Source organism: Salmo salar, chromosome ssa23 (genome assembly GCF_905237065.1).
Source record: "Salmo salar chromosome ssa23, Ssal_v3.1, whole genome shotgun sequence".
Lineage (NCBI taxonomy): Eukaryota > Metazoa > Chordata > Actinopteri > Salmoniformes > Salmonidae > Salmo > Salmo salar.
This window is the reverse complement of record NC_059464.1, coordinates 47,635,516-47,654,240: the sequence shown is the minus strand read 5'-3', so window position 1 is coordinate 47,654,240 and position 18,725 is coordinate 47,635,516. Positions and strand designations below refer to the sequence as shown.

At 44.2% G+C, this 18,725-nt stretch overlaps 1 protein-coding gene across 1 annotated transcript; it reads right to left on the bottom strand.

Annotated features, from left to right (window-relative positions):
• Window positions 1–3,518: 3,518 nt before the first annotated feature.
• On the bottom strand, window positions 3,519–14,768 carry LOC123729857 (tripartite motif-containing protein 16). The gene is made up of 6 exons (XM_045706323.1): window positions 12,614–14,768; window positions 12,100–12,195; window positions 6,934–7,167; window positions 4,537–4,696; window positions 4,352–4,411; window positions 3,519–4,115 (listed from the first exon to the last, which is right to left on the bottom strand). Exons 1-6 carry the CDS (start codon window positions 13,208–13,210, stop codon window positions 3,604–3,606), a joined length of 1,659 nt encoding a protein of 552 aa, XP_045562279.1. The 5' UTR covers window positions 13,211–14,768; the 3' UTR covers window positions 3,519–3,603.
• Window positions 14,769–18,725: the final 3,957 nt, after the last annotated feature.

The following is an 18,725-nucleotide window of genomic DNA, read 5'->3' as shown; positions in this document are numbered from 1 at the left end:
AATACAGATACTGTATGTAGAACCATAGTAAAGCCCAGTATGGACTATCAATACAGATACTGTATGTAGAACCATAGTAAAGCCCAGTATGGACTATCAATACAGATACTGTATGTAGAACCATAGTAAAGCCCAGTATGGACTATCAATACAGGTACTGTATGTAGAACCATAGTAAAGCCCAGTATGGACCATCAATACAGGTACTGTATGTAGAACCATAGTAAAGTCCAGTATGGACTATCAATACAGATACTGTATGTAGAACCATAGTAAAGCCCAGTATGGACTATCAATACAGGTACTGTATGTAGAACCATAGTAAAGCCCAGTATGGACCATCAATACAGGTACTGTATGTAGAACCATAGTAAAGTCCAGTATGGACTATCAATACAGATACTGTATGTAGAACCATAGTAAAGTCCAGTATGGACTATCAATACAGATACTGTATGTAGAACCATAGTAAAGCCCAGTATGGACTATCAATACAGGTACTGTATGTAGAACCATAGTAAAGCCCAGTATAGACTATCAATACAGATACTGTATATAGAACCATAGTAAAGCCCAGTATAGACTATCAATACAAAGTGACCATTTAGAATGAGGCCCAGTTCAATGAGAGGAAGTCTTAACAGAACTGGGGGATGACAGACATGAAGTGGGAGGGTGGAGATCTAATATTTTTTGGTGCCAAACACTAAAGCATGATATTGTAATAAATCTACACCCTATTCCCTATGTAGAACACTACTTCAGACCTGGTCAGAAGCACCGTAGTGCACTACGTAGGGAATAGGGAACCATTTGGAACAGAGCCAGTAATTCCCCTGAACATCTTTCTCTTCCTCATCTGGTTTCTTGAACAGCCCTTCACTCCTCCCCTCTTCCTCCCATCCTCCCTTTTCATTCTATTCTATCACCCACACCACTAGCTCACCTCCACACAACCCATTTACAAGTTAAAGACACACCTTGAATAAATAACAAAGGAAAACTATTACTAGATGAAGTTTAGTGTTGTATTTTTTATTTCCCATCACCATAAATCATATTTAATCACTGAACAGTAGCAGACCTAACTTCATCTGTTCCTGACTCTGGATAGTGGATTAAAAAGACCATCAATCTCCAATGATATTAAAGTACTATTCTGAACATTACTGATATACTGAGTGGCAAGTCAAGATATCTGCTGGTTTTATTGTTTGGTCAATAGCACCACCTGCTGGACAGGTTTAATGTTGCTGGACTGAGCAGTATGGGAGGATGAAAGATGACACATTTAGGGCCGGTTTCCTGGACATCTACATTGAACATGCTTTTTAGTCCAGGACTAGGATTAATCTGTGTCTGGGAAACCAGACCATATACTTTAGTAGAAAGTAAGAGATTCCAGCTTGTAGTGGGCTGACTAGTCCTGAATTGTCCTTTTGTTCCTGGACCATTTTCCATGCAGCTCCAGGTGACAGAGAACACATCAATTAGGGCCGAGCTACAAGCTGATCAATGATACTGAGGAGAATTACATAGAGACAGAGAACCAACTGAGAAAACATATCAATGGTTCTGAATGACAACCAATATACATCAACACCATACATCATGATTCATGGAAATGTACAAGATTAAAACATTGTATTTAAATAGATATGAATACATTGAATTTTAATGTTTATTTTAATTCAGAACATCTGAAGATCAAATCAGTTAAATTATTGTACATAAAACAGAGTAGAATGAATCATCACATCTGGGGACCATCACCACCAGCATGACTAGTATCTATGTGGACCCTACTACAGTTTAACCAGCTCAGCTATAGACTACACCAGCATGACTAGTATCTATGTGGACCCTACTACAGTTTAACCAGCTCAGCTATAGACTACACCAGCATGACTAGTATCTATGTGGACCCTACTACAGTTTAACCAGCTCAGCTATAGACTACACCAGCATGACTAGTATCTATGTGGACCCTACTACAGTTTAACCAGCTCAGCTATAGACTACACCAGCATGACTAGTATCTATGTGGACCCTACTACAGTTTAACCAGCTCAGCTATAGACTACAGCAGCATGACTAGTATCTATGTGGACCATACTACAGTTTAACCAGCTCAGCTATAGACTACACCAGCATGACTAGTATCTATGTGGACCCTACTACAGTTTAACCAGCTCAGCTATAGACTACACCAGCATGACTAGTATCTATGTGGACCCTACTACAGTTTAACCAGCTCAGCTATAGACTACACCAGCATGACTAGTATCTATGTGGACCCTACTACAGTTTAACCAGCTCAGCTATAGACTACACCTGCATGACTAGTATCTATGTGGACCCTACTACAGTTTAACCAGCTCAGCTATAGACTACACCAGCATGACTAGTATCTATGTGGACCCTACTACAGTTTAACCAGCTCAGCTATAGACTACACCAGCATGACTAGTATCTATGTGGACCCTACTACAGTTTAACCAGCTCAGCTATAGACTACACCAGCATGACTAGTATCTATGTGCACCCTACTACAGTTTAACCAGCTCAGCTATAGACTACACCAGCATGACTAGTATCTATGTGGACCCTACTACAGTTTAACCAGCTCAGCTATAGACTACACCAGCATGACTAGTATCTATGTGGACCCTACTACAGTTTAACCAGCTCAGCTATAGACTACACCAGCATGACTAGTATCTATGTGGACCCTACTACAGTTTAACCAGCTCAGCTATAGACTACACCAGCATGACTAGTATCTATGTGGACCCTACTACAGTTTAACCAGCTCAGCTATAGACTACACCAGCATGACTAGTATCTATGTGGACCCTACTACAGTTTAACCAGCTCAGCTATAGACTACACCAGCATGACTAGTATCTATGTGGACCCTACTACAGTTTAACCAGCTCAGCTATAGACTACACCAGCATGACTAGTATCTATGTGGACCCTACTACAGTTTAACCAGCTCAGCTATAGACTACACCAGCATGACTAGTATCTATGTGGACCCTACTACAGTTTAACCAGCTCAGCTATAGACTACACCAGCATGACTAGTATCTATGTGGACCCTACTACAGTTTAACCAGCTCAGCTATAGACTACACCAGCATGACTAGTATCTATGTGGACCCTACTACAGTTTAACCAGCTCAGCTATAGACTACACCAGCATGACTAGTATCTATGTGGACCCTACTACAGTTTAACCAGCTCAGCTATAGACTACACCAGCATGACTAGTATCTATGTGGACCCTACTACAGTTTAACCAGCTCAGCTATAGACTACACCAGCATGACTAGTATCTATGTGGACCCTACTACAGTTTAACCAGCTCAGCTATAGACTACACCAGCATGACTAGTATCTATGTGGACCCTACTACAGTTTAACCAGCTCAGCTATAGACTACACCAGCATGACTAGTATCTATGTGGACCCTACTACAGTTTAACCAGCTCAGCTATAGACTACACCAGCATGACTAGTATCTATGTGGACCCTACTACAGTTTAACCAGCTCAGCTATAGACTACACCAGCATGACTAGTATCTATGTGGACCCTACTACAGTTTAACCAGCTCAGCAGTACCAGTAAGCATAAACCCAGGATAGAGGGGCTGAGTGAATGTGGTCTGGACTCTGTGGAGGAGGGTCATTGTGTCAGAGACACTGTAGAAGGACAGAGTACCTGCCTTGTGATCCAGGTACACTCCTACTCTGGAGGACTGAGGGCCTGATACTTTAGTCTCAACATTATTGTGTATGAAACAATAACCACCACTACAGCACTGTAAACTCCAGGACTTGTTATTGTTTCCAAATGCACTATCTGACCCTGTTCTGCTGATGTCTTTATATGAGACTGCTGTTTCAACCCTGTCCCTAGTCCACTCCACCTCCCAGTAACAGCGTCCAGACAGACCCTCTCTACACAGAACCTGGTACCAGTTGGTGAACCTGTCTGGATGGTCAGGATATGGTTGGACTTGGTCTGTACTGGTCACCTTTCTGTTCCCTTCAGACAGAGAGAGGTGTGTGCGTGCTGTGTTTGGGTCCAGTGTGAGCTGACAGGAATCTGGGAGAAGAGCAGAGCAGAGACCAATGAGGGGAGTCAGCACAATAAGTTAAGTCAGATACTGTATCTACCCTGTCTTTGATTAGAGCACAGCAGAGATCAAATCAGAGAAATATGAGGAGTCAGATAGATACCCAGTCTTTGATTAGATCTACTATTGCTATATATTTCTAGAGGGATTGTTAGGAGTGTCAGTAAAAAGAGACTGTTAGTTACTTCACAATAAAGAGACTCACATTGTAACAACTGTTCTCTGGTCTTGGGCTCTGGAGGCAGTCCAACCTCCACTATATTCACTACAGACACACAAACACATTGACAGAGAGAGGGAATGTTATCATCATACCATATTCCACATGTATATGACTAGTAGGGAACTTTCAATGGTCTAAAGTTGATGTTCTTATTGTTTTCAACACACCTGTAGTGGAGATCTTGGTCCATTCTCCTTTAAGGAAGTCTTCTAGTTTCTCTCTCAGTTCAGACACAGTCTTACTCACATCTCCAAAATACTGAAGAGGACGGACAACGATGCTGGGTAAGTCTGAAGATACACTGATACTGGAGAGAGACTGATAACTCTTCAGAGAGAGAGAGAGAGAGAGAGAGAGAGAGAGAGAGAGAGAGAGAGAGAGAGAGAGAGGGACAAAGAGGGACAAAAAGAGAGATGGACAGCGAGAGGGACAGCGAGAGGGACGGACAGAGAGAGAGGGGGACACACAGAGAGAGAGGGGGACACAGAGAGAGAGGGGGACACAGAGAGAGAGAGGGACACAGAAAGAGAGGGACACAGAAAGAGGGGGACACAGAGAGAGAGGGACACAGAGAGAGAGGGGGACACAGAGAGAGAGGGGGGACACAGAGAGAGAGAGGGACACAGAAAGAGAGGGACAGAGAGAGAGGGGGACACAGAGAGAGAGACAGAGAGGGACACAGAGAGAGAGGGGGACACAGAGAGAGAGGGGGACACAGAGAGAGAGAGAGAGAGAGAGACAGAGAGGGACACAGAGAGAGAGGGGGACACAGAGAGAGAGAAAGGGACAGAGAGAGACAGAGAGGGACACAGAGAGAAAGGGACACGGAGGGGGACAGAGGGAGAGGGACAAAGAGGGACAAAGAGAGAGAGGGACAAAGAGAGAGAGGGACAAAGAGAGAGAGGGACAAAGAGGGACAATGAGAGAGGGACAAAGAGAGACAAAGAGGGACAATGAGAGAGGGACAAAGAGAGAGAGGGACAGAGAGGGAGAGATGGGGACAGAGAGAGGGAGAGAGACAGAGAGGGACAAAGAGGGAGGGACAAAGAGGGACAAAGAGGGAGAGGGACAGAGAGGGAGAGATGGGGACAGAGAGAGGGAGAGAGATGGGGACAGAGATAGGGAGAGAGATGGGGACAGAGATAGGGAGAGACATGGGGACAGAGATAGGGAGAGACATGGGGACAGAGATAGGGAGAGACATGGGGACAGAGATGGGGACAGAGATAGGGAGAGACATGGGGACAGAGATGGGGACAGAGAGAGGGAGAGAGATGGGGACAGAGAGAGGGACAGAGAGAGAGGGGGGCACAGAGAGAGAGGGGGACACAGAGAGACAGGGGGACACAGAGAGACAGGGGGACACAAAGAGAGGTGACAGAGACAGGTACACAGAGAGAGAGGGACAGAGAGAGGGACAAAGACGGACAAACAAAGAGAGGGACAAAGATGGACAAAGAGAGAGAGGGACAAAGAGGGACAAAGAGAGAGAGGGACAAAGAGGGACAAAGAGAGAGAGGGACAAAGAGGGACAGAGAGAGAGGGACAGAGAGAGAGGGACACAGAGAGAGGGACACAGAGAGAGGGACACAGAGAGAGGGACACAGAGAGAGGGACACAGAGAGACACAGAGAGAGGGACAAAGAGGGACAAAGAGAGGGACAAATAGGGACAAAGAGAGAGAGGGACAGAGAGAGAGAGAGGGGGACACAGAGAGAGAGAGGGGGGACACAGAGAGAGAGAGGGGGACACAGAGAGAGAGAGGGGGGACACAGAGAGAGAGAGGGGGGACACAGAGAGAGAGAGGGGGACACAGAGAGAGAGAGGGGGACACAGAGAGAGAGAGAGGGGGACACAGAGAGAGAGAGAGGGGGACACAGAGAGAGAGAGGGGGACACAGAGAGAGAGAGGGGGACACAGAGAGAGAGAGAGGGACAGAGAGAGGGACAGAGAGAGGGGGACAGAGAGAGAGGGACAGAGAGAGAGAGGGACAAAGAGCGACAAAGAGAGAGACGGACAAAGAGGGACAAAGAGGGACAGAAAGGGACAGAGACAGAGTGAGGGACAGAGACAGAGCGAGGGACACAGACAGAGCGAGGGACACAGACAGAGCGAGGGACACAGACAGAGAGAGGGACACAGACAGAGAGAGGGACACAGACAGAGAGAGGGACACAGACAGAGAGAGGGACACAGACAGAGAGAGGGACACAGACAGAGAGAGGGACACAGACAGAGAGAGGGACACAGACAGAGAGAGGGACACAGACAGAGAGAGGGACACAGACAGAGAGAGGGACACAGACAGAGAGGGACACAGACAGAGAGGGACAGACAGAGAGGGACAGAGAGAGAGGGACAGAGAGAGAGAGGGACAGAGAGAGAGAGGGACAGAGAGAGAGAGGGACAGAGAGAGAGAGGGACAGAGAGAGAGAGGGACAGAGGGACAAAGAGGGACAGAAAGAGAGAGGGACAGAGAGACAGACAGGACAACATAATGATTGAGATGAATAGTTTCACATTAAGTTAATTTCATATCACATGTAACAAGACAGTTTAGTTACCTGGAGGAAATGGATGTGATCCTCTGTGTGTGAGAGCTGCTCCAGCTCAGTGCTTCTCTTCCTCAGCTCAGCTATCTCCTGCTTCAGTTGCTCCAGGAGTCCTTCAGCTTCACTCACTTGAGTCTTCTCTTGGGCTCTGATCAGCTCCTTCACCTCAGAGCTCCTTCTCTCAATGGAGCGGATCAGCTCAGTAAAGATCTGATCACTGTCCTCCACTGCTGCCTGTGCAGAGCGCTGTTAAGAGAGAGAGAGAGAGACAGAGAGACAGAGAGAGAGAGAGACAGAGCGAGACAGAGAGAGAGAGACAGAGCGAGAGACAGACAGATATATAGCTAACTGTAAAGTAATGAGTGACCATTTTAGAAAATCATGGGACATTGTCTTTGGTTGCATGCTATTTTATGTCAATCATATTGCTCCTTGTAGCCTATAACTGATGCTACGTGGTCTTATGCTGCCATCTATTGGAAATATTTACCAATTAAAAGTTATTAATTCACGTAAAGACATTGGTGAGGCAGCTGAGAAATAAAGTGTATTTAATTAGAGAGATCAGTCTCAAACCTGCCCCACCTGTCCCACGCCAATTGCTGGACTTTCACATAGAGGTTACTATGTCACCCAGTTCAAACCACATTTAACATATAAAACAAATGAGTCTTGTTTATCAAGTGTTCTGCCTTGCAATAATAAAAATAATAAAATAACTAATAAAAAGCAAATGCTTACATAGGTTTTATTTAAAAAATAACAAATGTTATTTAGTACTAAAACGGTATTTACTAACATAATATTATTACTAAAATAGTTGTAGGCTACCCTACCCTAGAATTAGGGTTCAGGCTAAAATAGGTTATACGTAGGGTTAGAGTTTCTGTACAGCACTTTGTGACATCTGCTGATGTAAAAAGGGCTTCATAAATACATTTGATTGATTGTTAGGTTCAGGGTATTTAAAGAGAAAAACTGTATGGGTTTATATCTCTCTTGCTCCTCCCTGTGGTCTTCTGTGGGTACTACATACCTCATTCACCACACTTGATAGGCTCATAATCTGAGGTAGCAACTGAGTCAGAGCTACAAATCAATGAGCTCCACCTATCCATTAGGTTTACAACTCAGTGAACCTGCGCAGCAATCTCTCTATTTGATGCCTACGAACCAACAGATTTCAACGATTATCATATTACCCAGCAGCCATTTAGAAACAACAAATCTGTTTAAATCGGACACATCTTGAAAAAGAGGACAGGGACATACGTTTTGTTTAGGTTTTAAACCTTTTTCTGAAATAAAATCTGTTTAAACATGTTTAACGTTTGATGTCTTTGCACCAACCATCTGTTCTACTCACTAACACTGTAGGTCACTACAACATGTAACCAGGTGAACAGTGAGCTTCCTCACCAAGTAGCTGTAACCTAGTTAACAATAAGTTACCTGAGGTAAACCTACAAGGTTAACGTGGGCTGGAAGAGAATTACTTCAAAACCACAGCAAACAGCTGGGACATATGCTAATATTATATCACTGGGCTCCTTGGCGGATAGTTTCATCAGAAATTATTTGTAAAAAATGTCCACACTATCTGTGCTAACAAACCCTGTGTACCACCCCTCCCCTGTTTAACCTTGAATTTAGTTCAGAAAACCACTTGGAAATGGACCAAAACGAACCAACTCTTTACGGATCTGTTCGTCCGTAATAAACGGAGGCAGATTAGACACCACTACTCTTGTTGAAATCAGCACCAACACACCCCTCACATAAATCATACTGGTAACTAGCCTGGCAACAAGACTCACCTTTTACATTACCACAACCACCGCCTTGTTCATTCTGGATACAGAGTGTATATGTTCCTCTCCCACCTGTTCACCGACCATGATCAATAATTCCTCCACACCATTCTCCAGAACGCACCTGAAGAGACAGCGTTTCTTCTCCACTCGGTTGAGGACATCACACCTCCCAAACAAACTACCCTACTCCCCCCTCAACTCTAACCGATAAACAGTGGAAACTAACAAATAAACCCTTAACAACTACAAAATACATTTGGAAAATACGCAAAAAGAATAGTAGCCCTCCTCAGGAACCACAACACCTTCTTCTTCTATGATATAATGGCGGTCCGCAAATCAACGTTAAAGGTGCATGGCGCCACCTACTGTGCTGGAGTGTGTTCAATCACGGTTTACACCATTTCTAAATCCTCCTATCTAACTCAGTACTTCTGAGAAAATAAAAAAGAGCCCTACTAACTTCTAATAGACCCTCCCCCATCCCCCAAATCCCTTCCAAACCCCCCAACCCCATCCAACCTCAATGACCCTACACTTCAATCTTTCCCTCTCTTCAACATCCTTACAACAATATAACAACACATGCTCCACCTCTTCATTGACAATACCCTCCAGACACAAACCATTCACATGCTGCCAACCAGATGTAAGGACCAGTTCAATATACAATGTCCTAAACACAATTGAGTAAACACCACCTCTTCCTTCCTAATCTGACCTTTGAACCTTGGTCCACCAACCTTTAGAGGACATATAAATGCCGTCCCTTGTGCTCAGAGTCCCATCTCTTCTGCCACACATCTATCAAAATGTCTCTGATCTTACATTTGTCCTCACCTCTACCCTGTGGAACATTAATATATATTATATCTTGTTTTAAAGCTCTTTTAGCTAACTGGTCTACAATTTCATTCCCTTCCACACCTGAATGTGCTGGGACCCAGCAAGAATCGCACTACTACACCCATTCTCTCATTTCTCCATAATAACATTGATACCTACAACTGTTTAACCAAAACCACTGCCTTGTCTACTAGTATATTCCCAACAGTCATCTAGAACAGTAGCAGTGGGATGCTAATGACAATTTATTACGCCGTATACCCAAAGGCATCTCACCTGCCTCCACTAGTAAGACACATACAGATGTTGATTTAAATGCACCAATACATATCCTTAAAGCTATATACTGGATTCTGTCCAGCTTAAGTGTTTGCCGCTGTTCCATAAACTATACACCCGTAATCAATTGTCGTCCTGATCAGAGCTCAATAAATATCCATCAACGATTGTCTGTCAGCACCCCATTCATAACCAGAGACCCACACAACCAACTACCACGAAAGTGATGGAATGAGAGAGAGAGACATCGTTACAACACTGTAAATAGACATAATAAAACGTTTCTTCTTCTTTGGAGTTTAACGGCGGTTGGCATCCAATATGTTGTATTATCGCCCCCAACTGGACTATAATATAAATCTATTTTACTTTGTGATACAAAATGGGAAAAGGAACATTTCATATTTTTTCAAGTAAAACAACACCCTTCCAACTAACCCTACACTCATTAAAAACCCACTACCCCATTCCACTACTTTGACCCTATCTGCTCCTGCACCATGCCAACTAACCCTACACTCATTAAAAACCCACTACCCCATTCCACTACTTTGACCCTATCCGCTCCTGCATCATGACAACTAACCCTACACTCATTAAAAACCCACTACCCCATTCCACTACTTTGACCCTATCTGCTCCTGCACCATGCCAACTAACCCTACACTCATTAAAAACCCACTACCCCATTCCATTACTTTGACCCTATCTGCTCCTGCACCATGCCAACTAACCCTACACTCATTAAAAACCCACTACCCCATTCCACTACTTTGACCCTATCTGCTCCTGCACCATGCCAACTAACCCTACACTCATTAAAAACCCACTACCCCATTCCACTACTTTGACCCTATCTGCTCCTGCACCATGCCAATTACCTGGGAGGACGGGACACCACCACTCAACACACCCTGGAACTCTTCTGAAGTCAAATCTCATATGACCAAATACTTCTCTGCAGCTGCCACCACAACATATATTGTCTGTGATTTACATTCCATTTCTGAGGTACAGTTGATAACCATTGCTTTGAACTCTAAGAAGCCAACCTTACTGAAGCATATATCACTCGTTGGCCAATTCCTCTGTGCTGGAACAGATCTACTACTCACAGGGATCCTCTCAGGATCATCACCCTTGACCCATCCTCCTCTACTTTCTTCACTGCCTCAGCATACGACACCTTCTGCACTACTCTGACTCTAGCCACCTCAACCTGCCTCTCTCTCACCAGACACCTCTGATCCCCAGCAACATGTGTACCCCTACAGTTGACACAACTTTATCCACCGAAACTACACAGTCCTCTATCCCATGACCTCCTGCACACTTCCCACATCCTGGAATCTCCCTCCTACAAAGTGCTGCAACATGACCATAAACGTTGCACCTGAAACAGCTCAGTGGATTCAACACAAAGACTCTAACAGGATAACTGATATATCCTAACATGACTTTGTCGAGTAAAGACTCAAACGCTGACAGTGACTCCTCTGTTTCACCACGCTCCCCACCTGGTCTGCTTCACACCAAACGGTGGGCATCACAAACACCAAGAGCCTTCAACTTCAATTGCTCCACCTCCACACTAACGCTACCCCAGAAATCACTCCTTTCAATGGTGCCCTGTTCCTAAGAGCAAAACAAGAAACAGATCTTGACCCAAGTTGCGTGACACGGAGCGCCCACTCTCTCTGGTCAGAAGAAACACAAACAAATATTGATAGTCCCACCCACCGTGAAACCACAAAAAAACTCTGTTTTCCAATTGAATTATAACATTTGAAATGTCTCTTCCTTTGAAACTTTTGTGAGTGTAATGTTCACTGTTCATTTCTGTTCATATGTAAACATATGTTTCCCATGCCAATAAAGCCCTTTGAATTGTATTGAGAGAGAGAGAGAGATCCATGTTAATGTATAGGGGACATGAGTCAGTCATGGTTAGTCATGGTTATGTGATGAGGTAGCCCCGCCTGCGACTTCTAAATCAGTGTCGGCCCAATAGGGAATGTCCTCTTGGTGTAATGGTCAGGATGTTGGTTTATCCCACGGTAGACCTGGGTTCATATCCCGTCAGTTACATTAAGCAGTCTATTCTCTGAAAGGGGTCCAGACAGCCTGTTCTCAACGGTGGGGTCAGTGGGATTGGATAGGGACCTCTCTACCTCTCTCCCTCTCTCTGACTGGAGGAGAGATGTGAAATGGTGTGTCTCCTCTGGTCAACAATACTCACCTTGAGAGACTCCACAGCCTGTTGGAGCTCCTTCAGCTCCTTCTCTCTCTTCTGGAATCTCTGCTGGACCTTCTGCTGACTCATCCCCAGCTGCCTCTGTGGAGAATCACTCTTCAATGACCTATCAAGCTTTATTTGTCCAGCAGATCAATGTATAGTAATGTGATATAGGACCCATAGAGAGGAAGGTCTACAATCCTGAGGAAGTCCTTTTACAATATTATATTATGTTGCTATGTGAATTATTATAATTTTTATGGTAGGCCTACATGTATCAAGGGGTTGAGACTGAACTTTGGACTCATAAAAGAGGATTCAGAATGATAATAGTGTTTGACATTAGAAAATGGTGATACATTTGGAGAATCTGGGTTAACATATCTATATACTCAAGGTTTGTGTTCATATTTGTGGATCCATTTCATTTGAATGATCTCATATTCAAACAGCCTTAGTTCCTACTGTATCTTTAATTCTTTGTCAGACAGTCACAAACAAGTTGTTCTGGTCTTACCTGTTTCTCAGTCCTCTCTGCTGCAGCTGATACTGTATCATGGCCTTTATGTTCATCCATTGTACACAGATAACAGATACACTGCTGATCGGTACGACAGTAAACCTCCAGCAGTTTGTCATGATGAGAGCAGATCTTCTCCTGTAGTTGTGTGGTGGCTTTGACCAGCTTGTGCTTCTTGAAAGCAGGAGATTCGTAGTGAGGTTGGAGGTGAGTCTCACAGTAAGAGGCCAGACACGCCAGACAGGACATGAGGGCTTTCTGCTTTCTGGTCCCAGTACAGACATCACACGCCACATCTCCAGGTCCAGCATAGCATAGAGCAGGAGGGGGAGCAGCCTGGAGTCCTGTCTTCTTCAGTTTCTCCACCATATCAGCCAACATGTTATTTTTCCTCAGATTAGGCCTTGGAGTGAAGGTCTCTCTGCACTGAGGACAGCTATAGACCCCTTTCAGAACATCCTGATCCCAGCAGCCCTCAATACAGATTCTACAGTAATTGTGTCCACAGGCAGTAGTGACCGGCTCCTTCAGTAGATCCAGACAGACAGAACAACAGAACTGGTCCTGGTCCTGCAGAACTCCCTGCTGAGCCATTTGGACAGTTGTTCACTCTCACACAGACAGACAACACAGAGACTCAGATCAGTTTCGTTTCCTCAGAAAATAGTTTGCGAAGGGGAGGGACTTCCTGGTTCTGCCAGAGGGGTGGGGTTAGAGGAAGGGAGTGAGAGAGGGAGGGGTTAGAGGGAGGGAGAGAGAGAACTGCATGTAACATCGAGAAGGAGACTAATATTTTAGTTCCTAGGTTAGGGCCCTTAATATGGAATAAATCTAACAAATGTGAGTTGTTAGAATATATAAAGGTTAACAGTTTCTATGAAGTACATATTATAATTATTGATTTGATAGTGATACAATGTTCTGTAGTTGAAATGAATACTGTATGTATTGACTGATCATTGAGAATGAGGTAATACTTTACATTACAGTGTGGTTATTACTGTCATAGTAAACAACATCTGCCTGCCTGCCTGCCTGCCTATTGCAACAGCTGTAGACTCAGCCAAATTCTCTGCTGTGGTTGTTGTTGCTATAAGTGTTCAGGTACAAAGTGATTGACCTCACTGTGACCCATATACAGAGTTCATCCACTCTGATAGAACTCCATCTAGGAAGAGAACTCACCAGGCTGATAGAACTCCATCTAGGAACAGAACTCACCAGGCTGATAGAACTCCATCTAGCAACAGAACTCACCAGGCTGATAGAACTCCATCTAGGAACAGAACTCACCAGGCTGATAGAACTCCATCTAGGAACAGAACTCACCAGGCTGATAGAACTCCATCTAGCAACAGAACTCACCAGGCTGATAGAACTCCATCTAGCAACAGAACTCACCAGGCTGATAGAACTCCATCTAGGAACAGAACTCACCAGGCTGATAGAACTCCATCTAGGAACAGAACTCAACAGGCTGATAGAACTCCATCTAGGAACAGAACTCACCAGGCTGATAGAACTCCATCTAGGAACAGAACTCACCAGGCTGATAGAACTCCATCTAGGAACAGAACTCACCAGGCTGATAGAACTCCATCTAGGAACAGAACTCACCAGGCTGATAGAACTCCATCTAGGAACAGAACTCACCAGGCTGATAGAACTCCATCTAGGAACAGAACTCACCAGGCTGATAGAACTCCATCTAGCAACAGAACTCACCAGGCTGATAGAACTCCATCTAGGAACAGAACTCACCAGGCTGATAGAACTCCATCTAGCAACAGAACTCAACAGGCCACCCAGAGGAATACATTGAAAGTTTACAAATCACTTCATAGTTTATATCCCATATTGTTTGTAGCTCTGATTTCACTGTCTTAACACAACTCTTCCTGGTCTATAGAAATGGCCATCATGGGAAGGAGTGAATAGACTCTGTGAGACAACCATTACCTCTCTCCTCTTTCACATCCCTCTATCATCTCTCCATGAGGGAGTACAACCATTACCTCTCTCCTCTTTCACATCCCTCTATCATCTCTCCATGGAGGAGTACAACCATTACCTCTCTCCTCTTTCACATCCCTCTATCATCTCTCCATGGGGGAGTACAACCATTACCTCTCTCCTCTTTCACATCCCTCTATGATCTCTCCATGAGGGAGTACAACCATTACCTCTCTCCTCTTTCACATCCCTCTATCATCTCTCCATGGGGGAGTACAACCATTACCTCTCTCCTCTTTCACATCCCTCTATCATCTCTCCATGGGGGAGTACAACCATTACCTCTCTCCTCTTTCACATCCATCTATCATCTCTCCATGGGGGAGTACAACCATTACCTCTCTCCTCTTTCACATCCCTCTATCATCTCTCCATGGGACGTCCCAATAATCTCTCCTTCCTCCTGAAGTGTAGATTTCCTTCTCTACTCCTCACAAATGTAAAAGCATTGGATTGGTGTTGACATGGAGTAGAGGGAGTTTACATATACCAGTCATTTCCTTTTAAATACATGAAGGGAAGTGGGAGAGAGAGAATCAGATAAAGTTGTGGAGATAAAGGAATATGTGAGCAGAAACCCTCCAGGTACAGATACTGTATGTAGAACCATAGTAAAGCCCAGTATGGACTATCAATACAGATACTGTATGTAGAACCATAATAAAGCCCAGTATGGACTATCAATACAGATACTGTATGTAGAACCATAGTAAAGTCCAGTATGGACTATCAATACAGATACTGTATGTAGAACCATAGTAAAGACCAGTATGGACTATCAACACAGATACTGTATGAAGAACCATAGTAAAGACAAGTATGGACTATCAATACAGATACTGTATGTAGAACCATAGTAAAGACCAGTATGGACTATCAATACAGATACTGTATGTAGAACCATAGTAAAGCCCAGTATGGACTATCAATACAGATACTGTATGTAGAACCATAGTAAAGCCCAGTATGGACTATCAATACAGATACTGTATGTAGAACCATAGTAAAGTCCAGTATGGACTATCAATACAGATACTGTATGTAGAACCATAGTAAAGCCCAGTATGGACTATCAATACAGATACTGTATGTAGAACCATAGTAAAGACCAGTATGGACTATCTATACAGATACTGTATGTAGAACCATAGTAAAGCCCATTATGGACTATCAATACAAAGTGACCATTTAGAACGAGGCCCAGTTCAATGAGAGGAAGTCTTAACAGAACTGGGGGATGACAGACATGAAGTGGGAGGGTGGAGAGCAAATGTATTGTTGTGCCAAACACTAAAGCATGATATTGTAATACATCTACACTCTATTCCCTATGTAGAACACTACTTTAGACCTGGTCAGAAGCACCATAGTGTACTACGTAGGGAATAGGGAAGCATTTGGAACAGAGACAGTAATTCCCCTGAACATCTTTCTCTTCCTGGGGTTTATTATGGATCCCCATTAGTTCCTGCCAAGGCAGCAGCTACTCTTCCTGGGGTTTATTATGGATCCCCATTAGTTCCTGCCAAGGCAGCAGCTACTCTTCCTGGGGTTTATTATGGATCCCCATTAGTTCCTGCCAAGGCAACAGCTACTCTTCCTGGGGTTTATTATGGATCCCCATTAGTTCCTACCAAGGCAGCAGCTACTCTTCCTGGGGTTTATTAAGGATCCCCATTAGTTCCTGCCAAGGCTGCAGCTACTCTTCCTGGGGTTTATTATGGATCCCCATTAGTTCCTGCCAAGGCAACAGCTACTCTTCCTGGGGATTATTATGGATCCCCATTAGTTCCTGCCGAGGCAGCAGCCACTCTTCCTGGGGTCCAGCAAAATTAAGGCAGTTACACATTTTAAAAACATTGCAATACATTCACAACAGATTTCACAACATATTAAGTGTGTGCCCTCAGGCCTCTACTCTACTACCATATATCTATAACACAAAATCCATGTGTATGTGTTTGTGTTGCTTCCCATAGTCTGTTATGGACTTGGGGACTGTGAAGAGACCACTGGTGACATGTCTTGTGGGGTATACAGACAGCTTGGTGCATTCAACATGTCAATACCTCTCATAAATACAAGTAGTGATGAAGTGAATCTCTCCTTCACTTTGAGCCAAGAGAGATTGACATGCATATAGTTAATGTTATGTCTCTGTGTACATCCAAGGGCCAGCCGTGCTGCCCTGTTCTGAGCCAATTGTAATTTTCCTAAGTCCCTCTTTGTAGCACCAGACCACACGACTGAACAGTAGTCCAGGTGCAACAAAACTAGAGCCTGTAGGACCTGCTTTGTTGATCAACTTGTTCAATATCCACATTATCTATTACAAGATTTAGTTGAGGTTTAGGGTTTAGTGAATGATTTGTCCCAAATACAATGCTTTAAGTTTTAGAAATATTTTGGACTAACTTATTCCTTGCCACCCGCTCTGAAACTAACTGCAGCTCTTTTATTCAGGATGTACCATCCAGCTTCCTGTTGCAACCTCATTGTGAAACATTGTGAAACAGCACTCACCTGGCTTACTGGTGTTCTTCCATGCCGTCCATGGGAGGGGTGTGTCACTTGAGTGGGTTGAGTCACTGACGTGGTCTTCCTGTCTGGGTTGGCGCCCCCCCTTGGGTTGTGCCATGGCGGAGATCTTTGTGGGCTATACTCGGCCTTGTCCTAGGACGGTAAGTTGGTGGTTGTAGACATCCCTCTAGTGGTGTGGGGGCTGTGCTTTGGCAAAGTGGGTGGGGTTATATCCTGCCTGTTTGGCCCTGTCCGGGGGTATCATCGGATGCGGCCACAGTGTCTTCTGATCTCTCCTGTCTCAGCCTCCAGTATTTATGCTGCAGTAGTTTATGTGTCGGGGGGCTAGGGTCAGTCTGTTACATCTGGAGTATTTCTCTTGTCTTATCCGGTGTCCTGTGTGAATTTAAATATGCTCTCTCTGATTCTCTCTTTCTGTCTTTCTCTCGGAGGACCTGAGCCCTAGGACCATGCCTCAGGACTACCTGGCATGATGACTCCTTGCTGTCCCCAGTCCACCTGGCCGTGCTGCTGCTCCAGTTTCAACTGTTCTGCCCTCGGCTATGGAACCCTGACCTGTTCACCGGACGTGCTTGTTGCACCCTCGACAACTACTATGAGTATTATTATTTGACCATGCTGGTCATTTATGAACATTTTAACATCTTGACCATGTTCTGTTATAATAGCCACCCGGCACAGCCAGAAGAGGACTGGCCACCCCTCATAGCCTGGTTCCTCTCTAGGTTTCTTCTTAGGTTTTTGCCTTTCTAGGGAGTTTTTCCTAGGGAGTTTTTCCTAGCCACCGTGCTTCTTTCACATGCATTGCTTGCTGTTTGGGGTTTTAGGCTGGGTTTCCGTACAGCACTTTGAGATATCAGCTGATGTACGAAGGGCTATATAAATACATTTGATTTGATTTGATTTGATTTGATTTGACCTGTGATCACCACCAACCCAGGCTCCACATCGGTAGCCTTGGACACCCAGGCTTCACTCAAGATCAACAAAAGGACATTTGGAAGGATCCCATTGAGCAAAGTAAACAAAGATGTGTTTTTTCAACGTCTTTTGCTCGTAGGGATGGTCTCCCGAGAGAGCACACCAGGCAGCAGGGAGTGCTTTGATGTGATTGGTTGGTCAGCAGGAAGTTTCATCTGGCTACACAGAAGGGGAAAAAAAGACAATTATATACATGGAATAATTTGATTAGTCAAGGTACAGAGTTCCTCTGTCCAGTGTCTGTGTTATTTTGCATATCTTAATCTTTTCTTTTTATTGGCCAGTCTGAGATATGGCTTTTTCTTTGCAACTCTGCCTAGAAGGCCAATTTGACATTTCTACGTGACCCCAAACGTTTGAACGGTAGTGTAGTGTACGATAGTAGTGTACACTACCCGTGAAAAGTTTGAACACATACTCATTCAAGTTTTAAAAAAAAACTGTTTTCCACATTGTAGAATAATAGTGAAGACATCAAAACAATGAAATAACACATATGGAATCATGTAGTAACCAAAAAAGTGTTAAACAAATCAAACTTTCTTTTAGATTCTTCAAAGTAGCCACCCTACGC